The 19,041-nt window shown below is 39.5% G+C and overlaps 1 protein-coding gene across 3 annotated transcripts in view; it reads left to right on the top strand.

Moving 5' to 3' along the window:
- The first annotated feature begins 10,485 nt into the window (after positions 1–10,485).
- The window catches only part of LOC147911468 (uncharacterized), a 102,579-nt gene continuing 94,023 nt past the window's right edge, over positions 10,486–19,041 (top strand). For all 3 annotated transcript variants that reach the window (XR_015551042.1, XM_087428106.1, XM_087428107.1), the window contains exon 1: positions 10,486–10,645. Coding sequence is in view for 2 of the 3 variants with exons in the window: in XM_087428106.1 (XP_087284232.1) it covers positions 10,536–10,645 (110 nt within the window). In the remaining variant the exon portion in view is untranslated. The remainder of the gene's footprint in view (positions 10,646–19,041) is intronic.

Below are 19,041 nucleotides of genomic sequence, written 5' to 3'. Positions count from 1 at the left end.
CATTTCTAATTTTATTTACTTGAGCCTCTTCACTTTTTTTCTTAGTAAGCCTGGCTAAGGGTTTGTCTATTTTGTTTATCTTCTCGAAGAACCAACTCTTTGTTTCGTTAATCCTTTCTACTGTTTTTTTGGTCTCAATATCATTTATTTCTGCTCTGATTTTTATTATTTCTCTCCTTCTGCTGACTTTGGGCTTTGTTTGTTCTTCTTTTTCTAGTTCTGTTAGGTGTAATTTAAGGTTGCCTATTAGGGCTTTTTCTTGTTTGTTAAGGTGGGCTTGTATCGCTATGAGTTTCCCTCTCAGGACTGCTTTTGCTGCATCCCGTATGGTTTGATATGGCATGTTATCATTTTCGTTTGTTTCCAGATAGTTTTTGATTTCTCCTTTAATTTCATCAATGATCCATTGGTTGTTCAGTAGCATGTTGTTTAATCTCCACATTTTTGTCACTTTCCCAGTTTTTTTTTTCATGGTTCATTTCCAGTTTCATAGCCTTATGGTCTGAAAAGATGCTTGTTATGATTTCAATCTTCTTAAATTTATTGAGGCTTGCTTTGTTTCCCAACATATGGTCTATCCTAGAGAATGTTGCATGCGTGCTTGAGAAGAATGTGTAGTCAGCTGTTTTTGGATGGAGTGCTCTGTATATGTCTACTAGGTCCATCTCGTCCAGGTTTTCATTTAATTCTAATATTTCTTTATTAACTTTTTGTCTGGATGATCTATCCATTGCTGTAAGTGGGGTGTTAACATCCCCTACTATAAGTGATATGTCTTCTTGATGTAGTGTCCCTTTTATCATTATATATTTCCCTTCTTTGTCTTTCTTAACCTGTTTTATCTTGAAGTCTACTTTGCCTGATATGAGTATGGCAACACCTGCTTTCTTTTGTTTGCCATTAGCTTGAAGTATTGTCTTCCACCCTTTCACTCTGAGCCTGTGCTTGCCTTTAGTGCTAAGATGTGTTTCCTGAAGGCAGCATATTGTTGGGTCTTGCTTTTTAATCCATCCTGCCACTCTGTATCTTTTGATTGGAGAATTCAATCCATTTACATTTAGGGTAATTATTGATATATGAGGGCTTAATGTTGCTGTTTTGTCACTTATTTTCTGGTTCTTTTGCATTTCCTTTGTTTCTTGTCCCATTTGTTTTGGACTGCCAATTCAGTTTGGTTGTTCTGTCTTATGATTCTTCTAGTTTTCTCTTTGTTTATCATATGTGGTTTTGCTTTGATTATTTGTTTAGTGGTTACCTTGAGGTTTGGGCAAAAAATCTTGTGTATGAGATAGTCCATTATCTGATAGCCTCCTATTTCCTTATACTATGTCAATTCAGTCACTTTCCTCTTCCCCTTCTAAGTTGCTCTTGTTATACCTTATTCTATCTTGTGTTGTGGCTGTGTGTTTACAGTGATGAGGTTAAATTTATTTTTGGTGAATTTCTTCCTTTGATCTTTGAGTTTAGTATTTAAGTGGTTGCTAACCTATTCGGTAAAGATCTACTATTTCTCTGATTTTGTCTACCTACTTTTCTCCTTCCTCTAAGCTTTGAGTTCCCTTTCTCTTCTTTTTTTTTCAGGCCTGAGGGCCTTCTTGAGTATTTCTTGTAGTGGGGGTCTCGTGGCCATGAACTCCCTTAGCTTTTGTTTATCTGGGAGAGTTACTATTTCTCCATCATATTTGAAGGATATTTTTGCTGGATAGAGTATTCTTGGCTGAAAGTTTTTGTCTTTCAGTATTTTGAATATATCATTCCAGTCTCTTCTAGCCTGAAAAGTTTCTGTTGAGAAATCCGCTGAGAGCCTGATAGGAGTTCCTTTGTACGTTATTTTTTGTTTTTGTCTAGCTGCCCTTAATATTGTTTCTTTGTCGTTGACCCTGGCTAGCCTTACCACTAGGTGTCGTGGTGAAGGCCTTTGTCTGTTAATATATATAGGTGTCCTGTTGGCTTCGCTTACTGGTATTTCCTGCTCCTTCCCCAGATTTGGGAAATTTTCAGCTATTATTTCCTTGAATAGGCTCTCTGTTCCACTTTCCCTCTCCTCTCCATCAGGAATACCTATAATTCTTATGTTACATTTTCTAATAGAGTCAGATATTTCTCGGAGATTTTCTTCATTTCTTTTTAGTCTTAGTTCTCTCTCTTCTTCCATCTGGAGTATATCTGTATTTCTATCCTCTAAAGTACTTATTCTTTCCTCCATATTGTCAGCTCTGTTCTTTAAAGATTCCAGATTCTCCTTTATCTCCTCCATTGTGTTCTTCATCTCCATCAGCACTGATTGGTTTTTCTTTATGATTTCAATCTCTTTTGTGAAGAAACTCCTAATCTCATTGAATTGTTTGTCTGTGTTGTCTCGTATTTCATTGAGTGTTTTTATGATAGCTATTTTGAAATCTCTGTCATTGAGTTTATGGATTTCTGTGTCTTCGGGGTTGAATTCTGGGTGCTTGTCATTTTGTTTCTGGTCTGGTGATTGCATATATTTTTGCATTGTGGTTCCTGTGTTGGTTTTGTTTTTCCTCATCCTGGAAGTCTCTGGTTGCAATTTCCACCTGCCGCCACTGTCTGGTGGTAAAGGGCTGTGTAGTCTAAACCCCCTGCGCTCTGCCCCGGTTTTTCTGCTGCGATCCGCAGTTTTGTTTTGTTTTTTCCCGCTGCTATCCACGGGTCCAGTCGTTTGATCAGGTCTGCCTCGGATCGCTAGGTCTGGTCTGGTCGAGCTGCAGACTCCGGCTTGTGGGGAGGGGGGAGCTCTCTCTTTTGCTCTCTGGGTCCCTGACGTGGGAAGCTTCTCGTTTGCCCCTCTTTATCCGCTCTCTGGTGTGCTCAGATGTTGATGGTAGCCCTGTGGCTCCTCTGAGTCCTCTGTGCGGGAGTTTCCCACTGGCTGAGAGAGTCCAAAGAGCCACGGTTTCCCCGCTGAGGGCCGCCCCTCCCCCCTCTCTGGGAGCCGCGCGGACCGGGATTGCTGATCTGATGGGGAGGGAGCGGAGTTCTCCTTACCTCTCCCCACTTCCACCGGGGGACCAGCACGTTCCGCTCTCAGATGTGCGGCAGTGTGGATCCCTCCGCTCTAGGTTTTCACTGTCTGGGATTCCGTTGTTGGTCTGTGGCTGTTGCTTTTGTTGTATCTTGTCGGGGGAAGAGTTCACGGGAAAGCTCACTCCGCCATGATGCTGACGTCACTCTTTTTTGTCAGTTTTAATAATGAACACCAATTAGCAACTGGGAAACAGCTACAATTTGAGATGAGAATGTGAAGAATGAATTAGACGTCACATGTTTTTGCTTTTCTCTGGGGCAGTAAGGCTTGCAAGGGTAATGAAGTTCCATCTTTGCTTTATTGAGTTTGAGAAGGTGTAAAATTCATTTGTGCTGGGCAACACTGTTGACCTGTGGAGAAAAACTAATGGTTCAAGCAGCTGATCTAAAGAAATAACTGAACTCATAAAAGTTTTAGCTTATAAAGTGTGCTTCAACTCTATTTAACTTTACTGGACATCCATTGACCTCTATGTGCAAGTTATTTGTGATAGGTATTGAAGGAAATATAAAGAATTATAAGGTTCCAAGCTCCTCCACATACATGAAATTGTTTGCAAGATATAATTTGATTCTCTCAAGGTATTTAGTGTATGTTGTATTACAGAACCTTAAAAAAATGAGAAAGTTATCAAGTAATTGTAATTAAGGACAGCTTCTAAGGAGAGGTGGACTAGATCAAATCCTCAAAGGGACCACTTTTGAGCAGATGGAGGGAAGAAAGAGTGAGGATTTCAGATGGGAGAAGAGAGGAAAGGTACAGAAGTAGAAAGGAACATGGCATTTGGGCATGGGGGTGGGGAGGCCATGACAGGCACAGTCTTCCTGTGACTGAGAGGCAGCTCAGTTTTCTCCTGCAGGAGCCCAGCACTGCTTCCCACCTCCTGGCCTCCTCCCCCTGCAGACTCCGTGCTTGAGCCAAGGCCTATCTTTTTTAATTTTGTGAGGAGATCAGCCCTGTGCTAACATCTGCCAATCCTCTTAAAAAAAAAAGAAGCAATGAATTAGAAAAACGATTCCAACACATCACTATGTCCAGGTAAGCTGCAAGGCAGGGAGGTGGTATTTGTTTGGAGGATAAGATACATTTTATTTTTATTTTTTTTTTTTTTTTTTAGACTCTAGCTTTTTATCTTTATTTCTGTTCACTCTACCTCCACAAGATCAGGCCTGCTGATCACTCATCTCCACTATCACAATAATCCTTTATGTGGCCACCTCGCCCTCGATTTCCTCACTTCAGCCTGTCTTTTTTTTTTTTTTTTTTTTTTTTTTACTATATAACATTTTTATTAAATGCCTACTGTATACTGAACATTTTGCTGGCAATGGGTGATATTGATGAACCTAACAGAAATAGCTCATACCTATTTTTTTTTTTTTTTTAATTTTTTGTTTATTGCAGTAACATTGGTTTATAACATTGTAAAAATTTCAGGTGTACATCATTGTACTTCTATTTCTGCATGGACTACATCATGTTCACCACCAAAATACTAATTACAACCCATCACCACACACATGTACCGAATTATCCCTTTCACCCTCCTCCCTCCCCCCTTCCCCTCTGGTAACCACCAATCCAATCTCTGTCCCTATGTGTTTGTTTATTGTTGTTATTATCTACTACTTAATGAAGGAAATCATACGGTATTTGACCTTCTCCCTCTGACTTATTTCACTTTGCATTATACCCTCAATGTCCATCCATGTTGTCACAAATGGCTGGATTTCATCGTTTCTTATGGCTGAGTAGTATTCCATTGTGTATATATACCACAGCTTCTTTATCCATTCGTCCCTTGATGGGCACTTAGGTTGCTTCCAAGTCTTGGCTATCGTGAATAAGGCTGCAATGAACACAGGGGTGCATGTACCTTTGCAAATTGGTGTTTTCAAGTTCTTTGGATAAATACCCAACAGTGGAATAGCTGGATCATATGGTAGTTCTATCGTTGATTTCTTGAGCAATCTCCATACTGTTTTCCATAGTGGCTGCACCAGTTTCCACTCCCACCAGCAGTGTATGAGAGTTCCCTTCTCTCCACATCCTCTCCAACACATGTTGTTTCCTGTCTTGTTAATTATAGCCATTCTGACAGGCGTGAGGTGATATCTCATTGTAGTTTTGATTTGCATTTCCTGATAGTTAGTGATTTTGAACATCTTTTCATGTGTCTGTTGGCCATCTGTATATCTTCTTTGGAGAAATGTCTGTTCAGGTCTTTTGCCCATTTTTTAATTGGGTTGGTAGTTTTTGTTGTTGAGATGCATGAGTTCTTTATATATTTTGGAGATTAAGCCCTTATCAGATGTATGGTTTGCAAATATCTTCTCCCAATTGTTAGGTTGTCTTTTCGTTTTGTTGATGGTTTCCTTTGCTGTGCAGAAGCTTTTGAGTTTGATGTAGTCCCATTTGTTTATTTTTTCTATTGTTTCTCTTGCCCGGTCAGATGTGGTGTTTGAAAAGATGTTGCTAAGACTGATGTGGAAGAGCGTACTGCCTATGTTTTCTTCTAGAAGTTTCACAGTTTCAGGTCTTACATTCAAGTCTTTAATCCATTTGGAGTTAATTTTTGTGTATGGTGTAAGGTAAGGGTCTACTTTCATTTTTTTGCATGTGGCTATCCAGTTTTCCCAACACCATTTGTTGAAGAGACTTTCTTTTCCCCATTGTATGTTCTTGGCTCCTTTGTCGAAGATTAGCTGTCCATAGATGTGTGGGTTTATTTCTGGGCTTTCGATTCTATTCCATTGATCTGTGTGTCTGTTTTTGTGCCAGTACCATGCTGTTTTGGTTACTATAGCTTTGTAGTATATTTTGAAATCAGGAGTGTGATACCTCCAGCTTTGTTCTTTTTCTCAGGATTCCTTTAGCTATTCGGGGTCTTTTGTTGTTCCATATAAATTTTAGGATTCTTTGTTCTATTTCTGTGAAAAATGTTGTTGGAACTTTGATAGGGATTGCATTGAATCTATAGATGGCTTTAGGAAGTATGGACATCTTAACTATGTTAATTCTTCCAATCCAAGAGCACGGAATATCTTTCCATTTCTTTGTGTCCTCTTCAATTTCTTTCAGAAATGTTTTATAGTTTTCGGTGTACAGATCTTTCACCTCTTTGGTTAAGTTTATTCCTAGGTATTTTATTCTTTTTGTTGCAATTGTAAATGGGATGGTATTCTTAATTTCTCTTTCTGCTACTTCGTTGTTAGTGTACAGAAATGCAACTGATTTTTGTATGTTGATTTTGTATCCTGCAACTTTACCATAGTCGTTTATTACTTCTAAAAGTTTTCTGGTGGATTCTTTAGGGTTTTCTATATATAAAATCATGTCATCTGCAAATAGTGACAGTTTCACTTCTTCCTTTCCAATTTGGATCCCTTTTATTTCTTTCTCTTGCCTGGTTGCTCTGGCTAGGACTTCCAATACTATGTTAAATAGGAGTGGTGACAGTGGGCACCCTTGTCTGGTTCCTGTTCTTAGAGGGATAGCTTTCAGTTTTTCACCATTGAGGATGATATTAGCTGTGGGTTTCTCATATATGGTCTTTATTATGTTGAGGTACTTTCCTTCTATACCCATTTTATTCAGAGTTTTTATCATAAATGGATGCTGTATCTTGTCAAATGCTTTCTCTGCATCTATGGAGATGATCATGTGATTTTTATTCTTCATTTTATTAATGTGGTGTATTACGTTGATTGATTTGCGAATGTTAAACCATCCCTGCATCCCTGGAATAAATCCCACTTGATCATGGTGTATAATCTTTTAACGTATTGTTGTATGCGATTTGCTAGTATTTTGTTGAGGATTTTCGCATCGATGTTCATCAGTGATATTGGCCTGTAATTTTCTTTTTTGTGTTGTCCTTGTCTGGTTTTGGTATCAGGGTAATGTCAGCTTCGTAGAATGAGTTAGGAGCTTCCCCCTCCTCAATTGTTTGGAAGAGTTTGAGAAGGATAGGTATTAACTCTTCTTTGAATGTTTGGTAGAATTCACCAGGGAAGCCATCTGGTCCTGGACTTTTATTTTTGGGAGGTTTTTGATTACTGTTTCGATCTCCTTACTGGTGATTGGTCTATTCAAATTCTCTACTTCTTCTTGATCCAGTTTTGGAAGGTTGTATGATTCTAAGAATTTATCCATTTCTTCCAGATTGTCGAATTGGTTGGCATATAGTTTTTCATAGTATTCTCTTATAATCTTTTGTATTTCTGAGGTGTCTGTTGTAACCTCTCCTCTTTCATTTCTGATTTTACTTATTTGTGCCTTCTCTCTTTTTTTCTTGGTGAGTCTAGCTAAAGGTTTGTCAATTTTGTTTATCTTTTCAAAGAACCAGCTCTTGGTTTTATTAATTTTTTCTATTGTTTTTGGTCTCTATTTCATTTATTTCTGCTCTGATTTTTATTATTTCCCTTCTTCTACTGATTTTGGGCTTTGTTTGTTCTTCTTTTTCCAGTTCCTTTAGGTGCATTGTTAGATTGTTTATTTGAGATTTTTCTTGTTTGTTGAGATAGGCCTGTATAGCTATAAACTTCCCTCTTAGAACCGCTTTTGCTGTATCCCATAAATTCTGGCATGTCGTATTTTCATTTTCATTTGTCTCCAGGTATTTTTTGATTTCTTCTTTGATTTCTTCGTTAACCCAATCGTTGTTCAGTAGCATTTTGTTTAATCTCCATGTATTTGTGGCTTTTCTGAATTTCTTCCTATAGTTGATTTCTAGTTTCATACCGTTGTGGTCAGTAAAGATGGTTGGTATTATTTCAATCTTCTTAAATTTATGGAGACTTGTTTTGTGGCCTAATATGTGATCAATCCTGGAGAATGTTCCATGTGCATTTGAAAAGAACGTGTATTCTTCGGTTTTTGGATGGAATGCTCTGTATATATCTACTAGGTCCATCTGTTCTAGTGTGTCGTTTAAGGCCAATGTTTCCTTATTGATCTTCTGTTTGGATGATCTATCCGTTGGTGTAAGTGGAGTGTTAAAGTCCCCTACTATTATTGTGTTACTGTCTATTTCTGTTTTTATGTCTGTTAATAATTGCTTTATATATTTAGGTGCACCTACATTGGAGTGCGTAGATATTTACAAGTGTTATATCCTCTTGTTGGATTGTTCCCTTGATCATTATGTAATGCCCTTCTTTGTCTCGTTTTACAGTTTTTGTTTTAAAGTCTATTTTGTCTGATATGAGTACTGCTACCCCTGCTTTCTTTTCATTGCCATTTGCGTGGAGTATCTTTTTCCATCCCTTCACTTTCAGTTTGTGAGTGTCTTTAGGTCTGAAGTGTGTCTCTTGTATGCAGCATATATATGGGTCTTGTTTTTTTATCCAGTCAGCCACCCTATGCCTTTTAATTGGAGCATTTAGTCCATTGACGTTTAAAGTAGCTATTGATAAGTATGTACTTACTGCCATTTTTTAACTTTTTTTTTTTTCCCTCAGTGTTTTAGTAGTCCTTCTCTGTTCCTTACTTCTTCTATACAGAATTGATGGTCACTTTAGTTTGACCTCTGTCTGAAAGCTGTACTCTTTAACTACCCTCCTCCCTCCTTTTGTTTTTGATATCATATCCAACTTCTTTTTTGTGCATTTGTATCCATTACGTTCTAATCGTGGAAATAGATAATTTTTCCTATTTGTGGTCTTCTCTTTTCCCCTTAAATCAGTCCCCTTAACATTTCTTGTAACACTGGTTTCTTGGTGACAAACTCCTTTAATTTTTGCTTGTCTGGGAAATTTTTGATCTCTCCTTCCATTTTGAACGATAACCTTGCTGGGTAGAGTATTCTTGGCTGTAAGTTTTTTCCTTTTAGCACTTTAAATATATCGTGCCATTCTCTTCTAGCCTGTAAGGTTTCTGCTGAGAAGTCAGCTGATAGCCTTATGGGGTTTCCTTTGTATGTAACTTGACATTCTCTTGCGGCTTTTAGGATTCTCTCTTTATCTTTAATTCTGGACATTTTGATTATGATGTGTCTTGGTGTGGGCCTCTTTGGGTTTATCTTGTTTGGGGCTCTCTGTGCCTCCTGTACCTGGATGTCTGTTTCCTTCCTTAGGTTAGGGAAGTTTTCATCTATTATTTCTTGAAATAGATTCTCTGCCCCCTTGTCTCGCTCTTCTCCTTCCGGGACACCTATAGCACGGATGTTAGTGCGCTTGATGTTGTCCCAGAGGTCCCTTAGACTGTCCTCACTCTTTTTAATTCTTTTCTCTTTTACCTGTTCACCTTGGGTAATTTCTTCTAGTCTTTCTTCCAGCTCACAGATCCGTTCTTCTGTATCCTCTACTCTGCTTTTGAGTCCCTCTAATGAATTTTTCATTTCCAGTATTGTATTCTTCATTTCTGATTGGTTCTTTTTATATCTTCCATTTCTTTGTTGACATTCTCACTGAGTTCATCTATTCTTCTCCCCAGATCAGTTAGCATCCTTAACACTCTTAGTTTGAACTCTCTGTCGGGTAGGTTGCTCATTTCTGTTTCACTTAGTTCCTTTTCTGGGGTTTTGTCCTGTTCCCTTACTTGGAATGTATTCTTTTGCCTCCTCATTTTGCCTCTTTCCCTGTGCTTGTGTCTATGTATTAGGTAGGTCAGCTACATCTCCTGCTCTTGGATAGGTGACCTTATGTAAGTGATGGCTTAGGAGGCTTCCAGTGTGCTTCCCTCAGTTCTCAATGTTCCAGGGGTGGCCCCTATGTGGGCTACGTGTGTGCTTCTATTGTGGCCTGTTAGCTCTCCCTATAGGCGCCCAGGGAGGCTGAGTTATGCTCCTGGCCAGCTGTTGTAATGCTCAGCTGCTTGTAGTTGTTGTGGGCCCTTCAGTCTCTTTATCAGGTGTGAGGAGCCCCAGCACAGTTGGCTGCAAGTTCTAATACCACATCTGTGTTGCAGTATTTCTTTTAAGTGAGTAGGCCCCCAGCGTGGCAGGTTGTTAGGCTCAGGGCCTTAGAATTGCTGTAAACCTCTAGCCTATTAGGTCTCTTGTCAGCTCTCTGAGGATTGCAGCTGGGTGGGGCTGGCCTTAGGCACAGGAGCACCCAATTGTTTCAGGCTTTGGAAGGTGGGGCAAACCTCCTATGTGGGTCTTTGAGAAGCACAAGTCTTCTGCAGCTGACAAGCCCTGCCGCCCACAGGTCCACACACACAGTCAACACAGTCCTGCCCGTGTGAGCGCCCGACCTCCCCAAGCGGACCCAGTCTCTCCACGGCGGGAGCCCCACACACTCCGCCACCACCCCACACTCTCCACCCGCTCCTTGTGCACACCCTGCCCCGCTCAAGTCAGCTCAGTTGCCAGGCTGCAGAAAATCCAGTCACCAATCTATGCAGGCCCACACGTTGCCTGAGGGTTTGTTGTTAGGTGGGGCCAGTCTCTAGGGTGGGCTGCCTGCCCTGGCTGAGCTGGATTAAATCGGTGCTCTAGCGGGTGGAGCAGACCCTGGGCTAGCAGGTCTCAGGGAAAACTCCAATGGCGTCTGTGTCAGCAGGCTCACACCAGGCCACAACAATGGCCGCCGCCAATGTCCCAGTCCCTGGAGAGGTCTCACCCCTCACCGAGATGCACTCAGGGCCTATTAGGTGAGTCTCTTGTCACCAAAGCAGTGTGCACCTTTCTTTCTGGTGATTTTAGGATGCTTTCTGGAGCAGGTGAGTTTGTGCTTGGGCCCTTTAAGAGCCAGTTTTAGTTTCTTTGTGAGCCGGGTTTTCTGGGGATGCTACCCAATGCTTTAGTAGCAGCAAAGTCAGATATTATGCGCTGGTGTCGATTGTGCTGGGTCCACACAATGCCCACAGCGGGGGCGCTCCGGCTCAGGGCCCCGCCTCAGGGAGGCTGCGTACCTGTGAGCTGCTCCCGGCGGCCGTGAAGCTGGCGGCTTGTGAAGGCGGGGTTTTTCCTCTCCGGAAGGGAGTCTCTGCCTCTTCCACCCCAGTTAGGATTGTCCGTTGTTGCAGGAGTTCCTCTTATCCAGTTTTCAGCTCTGTCTCAGGGGTAATTTTTCCACGAGTAGTTGTAAATTGGCTGTGTCCACGGGAGGAGGTGAGTTCAGAGTCTGCCTACGCCGCCATCTTGACTCCCTCTCCGATACATTTTATTTTTATTTTTTTTGTGAGGAAGATCAGCCTTGAGCTAACATCCATGCTAATCCCCCTCATTTTGCTGTGAAAGACCAGCTCTGAGCTAACATCCACTGTCAATCCTCCTCCTTTTATTTTCCCCCAAAGCCCCAGTAGATAGTTGTTTGTCATAGTTGCACATCCTTCTAGTTGCTGTATGTGGGATGCGGCCTCAGCATGGCCAGAGAAGCGGTGGGTCGGTGTGCACCCGGGATCCGAACCCGGGCCGCAGGTAGCGGAGCATGCACACTTAACCGATAAGCCACGGGGCCTGCTCAAGGTGCATTTTAAGTTTCAGGAAATAGTAGTTCAGCATCTGTTTCATCGGAAGGATTCCCAAGATGCCATTTTAGCTCTCTGGTGTGAAGCTCTTTTGTCCACAAGATGTTCTCCTTTAGAGAGCCCGTGGTCAGTTATTTACCACTTCCCACATGTTCTGAGAGTCTCTTCCTTCTTGAAATCCCCTTTCAGACTTGAAAACCTACTTTATTTTTGTGCATAATCTCCTCTATTTAAAATCTGGATTTCTCTTCCTGCAGGATCCTGTGTGGCACATACAGCCTTACTGTAAATTTGGAATGCCATTGATTTGTTCCAAAACCTTAGAATGTTTTAGAACTTAGAACCTGATGAATAGAGAATGTATATGCTTCTGTTTAGGATTCATATTTTTCAGATGGCTAGAGGTATCCCACTTGTCAGTAATGTGGCTTTAGGTTTAGCAGAACTTGAAAATCTGAATATACTAGAAAATAAATTACATCTCTCATACTAACATTTACAAAATAAATGATCACAATGTTAACTTACCAATAAGCACTTTCTATATTCTAGGCTCTATATTATGCTTACATAATAAACATGATAAAGTTTCAAAGAGGAGCCAATTAACTTTTGAGCAAAAGCTTGACTTGAGTGTATCTTGGCTTCATTTTGACAGTTGTAGCCTTAATGTTATAGTAATGTTTTCTTTTTCTGGGAATCAGATAATCTTGTTGTTGGGGGAAGAGGGAGAATCTCCCTCTGCCCTTTCCCTTAAGGTTCTCATGGCTGGCCAAATAATTAACAAGACAGGTTAGCAGGAGAAAATAAAACCAAGTTTAATAACAGGTATACATGGGAGAAACTCAGAAATGAAAAACTCATCCCTCTGTCTAAGCAGCCTACTTAAGTATTGCAGTTAAAGGCGAGGAATGTGTTGGGGGTGGGTAGAGGTCTGGGACCTCAGAGAGCAAGAGGCCACTCACATGGAGATAGAAATGCAAATGTTTGCCTGACAACTCCTCTCAGGGTCATCTATAGATAATGTGGTCAGGGAGAGATAGAGTTTTTGATAAAAGGGGCTTGGTGCCTTTCCTGTTGTAACCTCTATCCTACATTATCTTTACAGCCATCATGATAATACCTCCTTCCTGAAACAGATCTTTTGTTTTACATTCTTTAGGCAGTTTGGGAGGGGAAACTCAAATATTCTTCCTGAGTTCTCTGAGTCCTTATTGTCTTCAGATTGAAATAATCTGCATACCAGAGTGGTGCCTCCTGGGGTAACTTGCCCTGAGCACCATCAGTTCCCTCCTCTGAAACTTCCCTAGAAGTTTCACAGTCCTTTTGAAAATTAAACAAGTTTCATAGTCCAGAAGCTGAGTTGGTAGATTGTTTCATCTCACTGAGCACATTTCTTAGTTCTGATAATAGATAGTTCAATTACGTACATTTTAGAAGGTGGTGATGCAGGTGGGCTCTCAAGGTTACACCTATATTGTGGAGGCAAGAAATCAAGTATTTAATGGAAACATTTCTATGTAAACAAAAGAAAAACAAGGTTAATGGTTGGAGCAAGTTGTAAAGCAGTTTCTGAGTTTAGAGGACAGCCAGATAAGATTTTTAGATGTCAGCGTCAAAGCATCTTTTGCAGTTTAAAATGTCTCTGATGATGTCATCGGGTAATCTCTTAAGTTTATATCAGGTCCATCAGCTTCAGTTTGTAAGGCTTCAGGACAAAGGGCAGGTTCAGTTTTCAGTGATTCCAAATGAAAATGATGGAAAAAATGAAAAACGTTAGTTTGGACATCTGTAGCCAGATATTTTAGGAGACTAGAAGAAATCAGGATCCAGTAAAGTCAACAATATAAAACAACAACCTTAAAAGACAATTAACAAAACTAGGATCTAATATGCGCAAATGTACACTATAGTTTTTACTGAAATATAATTTTTCTTTCTAAAATCACCCTCATTTTTATCAAAGATAGACAAAACTAAGTAGTTTGCAAAAAAGTCTAGTTCCAATAGAGTTGGCACAATTATTTACATAAGTACAGCAAGAATAGCAAATGATCACATAGGCTCTTTTAAATCTGATTTGCTGGAACTTTTTATAAGCAATCTCAGATTGAACTTTAAAGGCCTCTCGAGGCCAGGAAAGCCCAGCCAAGGATTTTGTTATCAGAATTTGACTGTAATACCTACAGATTTGGGTGAATTCCTCTCTTCCGAGGTTCCCCCAAAATAGTTTGAGGTTCCTTGTGCTTTCCAGATAAGTGACATTCTTTACTTATCCTGGTAAGTGCTGCTTGGAACATAAGGTATCAGGCCGATATTTCCACGTGGCTTTATTCCATAAAGTCCAATCTTCATTCCTCAAAAGCTGTATGGTTATATCGCAAATATGATATTCCAGTCAAAACCTTGGTAATATAACCAGTGTTTCCAATTGTGTCCTGTTATAAGGAGAACAGATTCTTATTGAACTTATGCAACTAACTATATTGCCATGAAAACAATACTCACTTACTAAGAGTTTCCAAATTCGAGGGATCAGATAGAAAGAGAAAGAAAAATACTTCAATTTTACTTACAAAAATATCATTTACCAAATTGTTATAAGTCATAGCTAGCTCAGGAGAAAAGAGAAAAAGTTTTCCTTAAATCTAAAAAAACAAAACATTAAAAATTCAGCAATACATCAAATGAAAAATCATAAAAATTATAATTATCCTTATCAGATCATTCAGTCCTGTGTAATCCATTCTTGATCCCAATCTTTCTGTTAGCAGCTTCATGAAGTTATCAGTCTTTCCATCAGATTTCTGTAATTTCTTACTAAGTTCAGTTTTATGATCAGAAAGTTTGTCAGAAACCTGTACTCCATTGTAAATGTCAGAGTACTTTCCATGATTTTTTCTGAAGTGGAAACATTTTGCAAAAGCATTAGAGCAAAGAAATAAGCCTGTAAACAACAAGACCTCAAAATGGCAATTGACAGAGAAATTTGGTTAATTTTGTGACATACAACACTTTAAAATAATAATAACCAGAATTATGACTGATAATAAGGACAGATCAGAATTTCAGTAATGTTATACAATTTTATAACACCTATGTCAATAACATTTGCCCACATAACAGCACCTAAGCAGACTTATCATCACTTGTCTGACAATGCTTTCCATGTAATATAACATACTGAATAAGCCTAATAAATTTAGTATCTTTTCCCTTATAGGAAGAGAGCAAATTTCTTTGAGAAGTTCCAGGGCCCTTTGAAAATTATCAAAGAAAAAAAGTAAAAAAAATGACTTTATTTATATGAATTTTGGGGAGCTTGTCAAAAATATAAAACGTTAAAGCATAGAGAGCATTGACAGTCCAAAAACCTTAATAGGGAGACCTCAGTCTTTTGAACACAGGAAATTATTTTAACAGTTTTTTTTTTCTGTCTTTTAGGTAGACTTACCGAAAGGTAACGAAAAATCTTTTATAACCTCTTTATCAAGTTCAAGAAAATTATCCTTTTAAGAGAAATAAGACCAAATTATAATTTTGGACCTGCTTCCTATTGATATTAAAACTCATTTACTTAATTAAATTCATTTCAATCTGAGCCAACTTGACCATACAAAAACACCTTTTCCAGAATTCCTCTTCCACAAACCTATAACTTTCTTTTTACATTCAGAATTTGTCCCGTGTCTTTCTTTTCCCTCCTACTACTTGAAGACAAATTTATCTTTCTTAATCAATCAAATAAAATATTTCCATTCTTTGTTCCTTCTTTATACATCTTACTTTCCTTGTACACAGACATAATTTTCTTAATATTTAGTAGCTTCAATCACATATACTAATTAGAAATTTTAACTCTTAGAAACCCCAATTTGTAAGTAAAAACAAAGTAAACCATTATAAACTTTCTTTTACACTAGGATCTTGTGGCTTGGAAAATTTATAAAGACTTCATAACTTCTAGAAATATGTTACTTTATAGTACAATCTTTTAATAAGACACACGTTTACCAATAGACCCAAAACACCTTTTAGTTTTCCTGTAATGAAAAGCCAAAAGTAGACAACCGTAAGTTTACCAATCAATGTCTAATATCTTATCTTATTTGGAAATGATGATACTCAGTGAATTTTTATCAAAAAATTTAGCAAAACTCTAAAGTTTTATGTCACCAAAAAGAGTTTGGAAGCTGTAACCACCATAACACATAATTATTATTTAAAGTTCACCCAACATTCATCTTTTTCACAACTATTTAGTTGTTCCCAATAATTATTTAGATTGTCTATAAGACTTCATAAGACATTAGATAAAATTAGCCATCATTTAAATTACTATTTTTGTTAACCAGTTCTGTAATAGAAATAACATCAGTTTTTTGTACAAAAGTTCATGTAAATTTCATCACCTCTTATACCTTTAAACATAGTTATCATTAAGATTTTTATTAATAGGTCTTGGTCTTCTGATTTTGGACAAGGGAAGAATTCCCAGTCAGACATTTTAAAATATACTCAGGCAAAGTTGATGTAACCTCTTTATATAAAATTAGCTCAAACATTCCAACCTTTATAATCTTATCAACACTTACACTTTTACATGTTCTCAATTCAATTGTAACCTGAGTCAAGGTCTTAAGGCTATTTAAATTTTTCCCTTCCTTTTTCTGGCTCTTTTTTAGGTACCAATTAAACAATTGTGTGAGAGCTCTCAAAACATATTTTTTTCCCCCAATTTAGAAGTTTTCCCAATTCAAAGAATCCGTCGTCTGGTCATTGACAAGTAGGATCTTCATTTGTATATTTATTCCAATAGTGACTAGATCCAATAAGACTTTTTAAGGAAAGACCCAGAGGTAAATTTCCACGCTTAGAATAAATCTTTATCATGGACGCAAGAGGCGGCCATGGTGGCGCAGATGATGTAGCCCCCATGTTCCACAGAATTAAATATCAAATATATTCAGAGAAAGTAAAGACCTTCGTTGCACAGGCGGTAAGGATGGTGTAGTTAAAACCGTGTCTCCGGTCTCCCACAATAGTGTGGGATGCCTCCAGTCACAAACCCGCTAATCTGTGACACCGGGCAGGCGATACTGGAATGGGATTTTTCCAGCACTAACAAGCAGTGAAGGTTAAGACGACAAAATCCCTTATGAACTGGGCCCTTTATGACAAACTCCCCTGAGAGCTTGGCACAGCTGGACAAAGAGACAGTTCAGAACCCCAGTCCACTCGACTGGCTACCAAGGGGCACCCCAGTAAATGCACCTTCCGTATAGTGGAGACCAAGGAGAATATTCTCACTTGGCACAAATCCAAGTTGTCTCAGGACACAGAACAAGACAGAAGGAAAAACCTCACCCAGTTTTTTTCTTATGTGCACAATGACAGCTTTAGCCACGCCTTAGGTCTCTTGGAGTCAGAATAATACCTAGAGAGGGAGGTGCCACGGGGTTGGAGACTGTGTGCTTTACAGAGTACCTCGTCGTTGCATGGACATTTTCTTGCAGTTGGCGGGGGACCTGTGTCATCTACTCCGTTCCGTGACCCAACTTATCCAGTCACGGGAGTCTCCTGAAAGTGGCGAGCGCCCTAATGGTTCTTAACTGCTCGACCCGTGCCCACCAAATTTGCAGCCTTTTTGGCTTCCAAGATTCCCTTGGCAATGGCCTTCACTTCATGTGCCTATTAACCCACAGCAAAGTTTGTCTAAATAGACGCCAGTCTGGTGAGACCCGCAATCTCACCAGTCTGTGGGGCCGGCCCGGACAGTAGGCTCATAGGGCCTATGCCTGCGTCCTACCCTATGGTATTTCCTTCTTATGACACACTATACAAAAGACAAAGACAAAAGAGAAAAACAGAGACTATCTCAGGGGAGAAAAAGGATCAAGATCAAAACCAAGAGTACTCTACCAAATTTACCAGAGTCACTAAAAGCACAAGAAACTAGTTTCCCAAATATTTTCTCCCGCCAATCTAAATTTAGAAAGAGAAAAAAATTCTCACCACTTCCTTCCACCGGATTCCACAAGTAGAGATTCTGGGAGGCTGACGTGGTAAGAAGTCTTACATTTTGCCAGCATTCATCAGGCGTTCCCGTATCTCATCATCTGCAGTAATCCAGGGAGAAGACAGTTCTTCCAGCCAGAGAATGCAACTTGCCAGCCAGTGTAGCCCTACGTTGGGCACAAAAACTGTTGCGGGAGAGAGAGTATCTGCCTCTGCCCTTTTCTTAAGGTTCTTATGGCTGGCCAAATAATTAACAAGCCAGGTTAGCAGGAGAAAATAAAACCAAGTTTAATAACATGTATACATGGGAGAAACTCAGAAATGAGCAACTCGTCCCTCTGTCTAAGCTGCCCGCTTAAGTATTGTAGCTAAAGACGGGGAAGATGTTGGGGATGGGTAGCGGTCTGGGACCTCAGAGGGCAAGAAGACAACTCATATAGAGATAGAAATGCAAATGTTTGCCTGACAACTCTTTTCAGGGTCATGTATAGATAATGTGGTCAGGGAGAGATAGAGTTTTTGATAAAATGGGCTTGGTGCCTTTCCTGTTGTAACCTCTATCCTACATTATCTTTACAGCCATCATGATAATAACTCCTTCCTGAAACAGATCTTTTGTTTTAAATTCTTTAGGCAGTTTGGGAAGGGAAACTCAAATATTCTTCCTGAGTTCTCTGAGTTCTTATTGTCTTCAGCTCAAAATAATCTGCATACCAGAGTGGTGCCTCCTGGGTTAGCTTGCCCTGAACACCATCACCTCCATTTATAAGGATGCACCCATTATATAGATTCTGTACAAAATTGCAAAGATCACTTTTTCCTTTTCAAAATTTATTTGTTTTAACTTTTAATAGTGAGAGCCTTAGTGTTGGTTAAACTGCTGCACAATCACTGGACATGCTGAGAGTCTTTTTGAAAAGTGTAGAAGTCTAAAGATAATGAAAAGTACATTTCTCGAATGTCAACTCCCTTGATGATTTGATAGGCATCTGTCTAGTTGTACCAGGAAGAGATGGAAGATTAAACACCATCACAGCACACAAGGAAACAGGCTGCAAACTTGAGGGCTTCCCATGGACCACAGAGTACCTGGCTGACTCTTGGAGATTAAATCTGGGCTTTGTCCATGGGTGGACCCTGAGAGGAATATTTTGCTTTAATGACCAGAGACTAGACAACGTTTTATGTTGATAATAATACTTACCATGTAAATTTCTTTGTAAATCTCTGAATAAAATTAAAAAATATAACCCGCATAGAAATCAACTCTTACTGACAAGCCCCACAGCCTTCTCTATAGAGCTCAACAGAAAATATCTCCACTGATTGTGAATTGCTCTTCTCTGAAAGCCAGCCAGCACTTCACTGATAGCCCTGGATAAGGAAGGCCAGATACAGTTCTTTGAAGATGTTTAGCTGAATTCAGAACCAAAAATCCTACCTCTAGTTGGCTCCTCTGTGAGAATGGATGGCCGGCCTTGTTTCACAGCCTGAGCAATTGAGGTTTCAGATGAGATAAATTGCTCTGTTCCCCAGGGATGGAAAAGCTGGACTGTGAC

This window comes from Ceratotherium simum, unplaced genomic scaffold (assembly GCF_057802395.1).
Source record: "Ceratotherium simum simum isolate JZ-2026a unplaced genomic scaffold, ASM5780239v1 HiC_scaffold_43, whole genome shotgun sequence".
NCBI lineage: Eukaryota > Metazoa > Chordata > Mammalia > Perissodactyla > Rhinocerotidae > Ceratotherium > Ceratotherium simum.
Note: the sequence above shows the minus strand (reverse complement) of the source record. Positions and strands in the feature narration are given on the sequence as shown.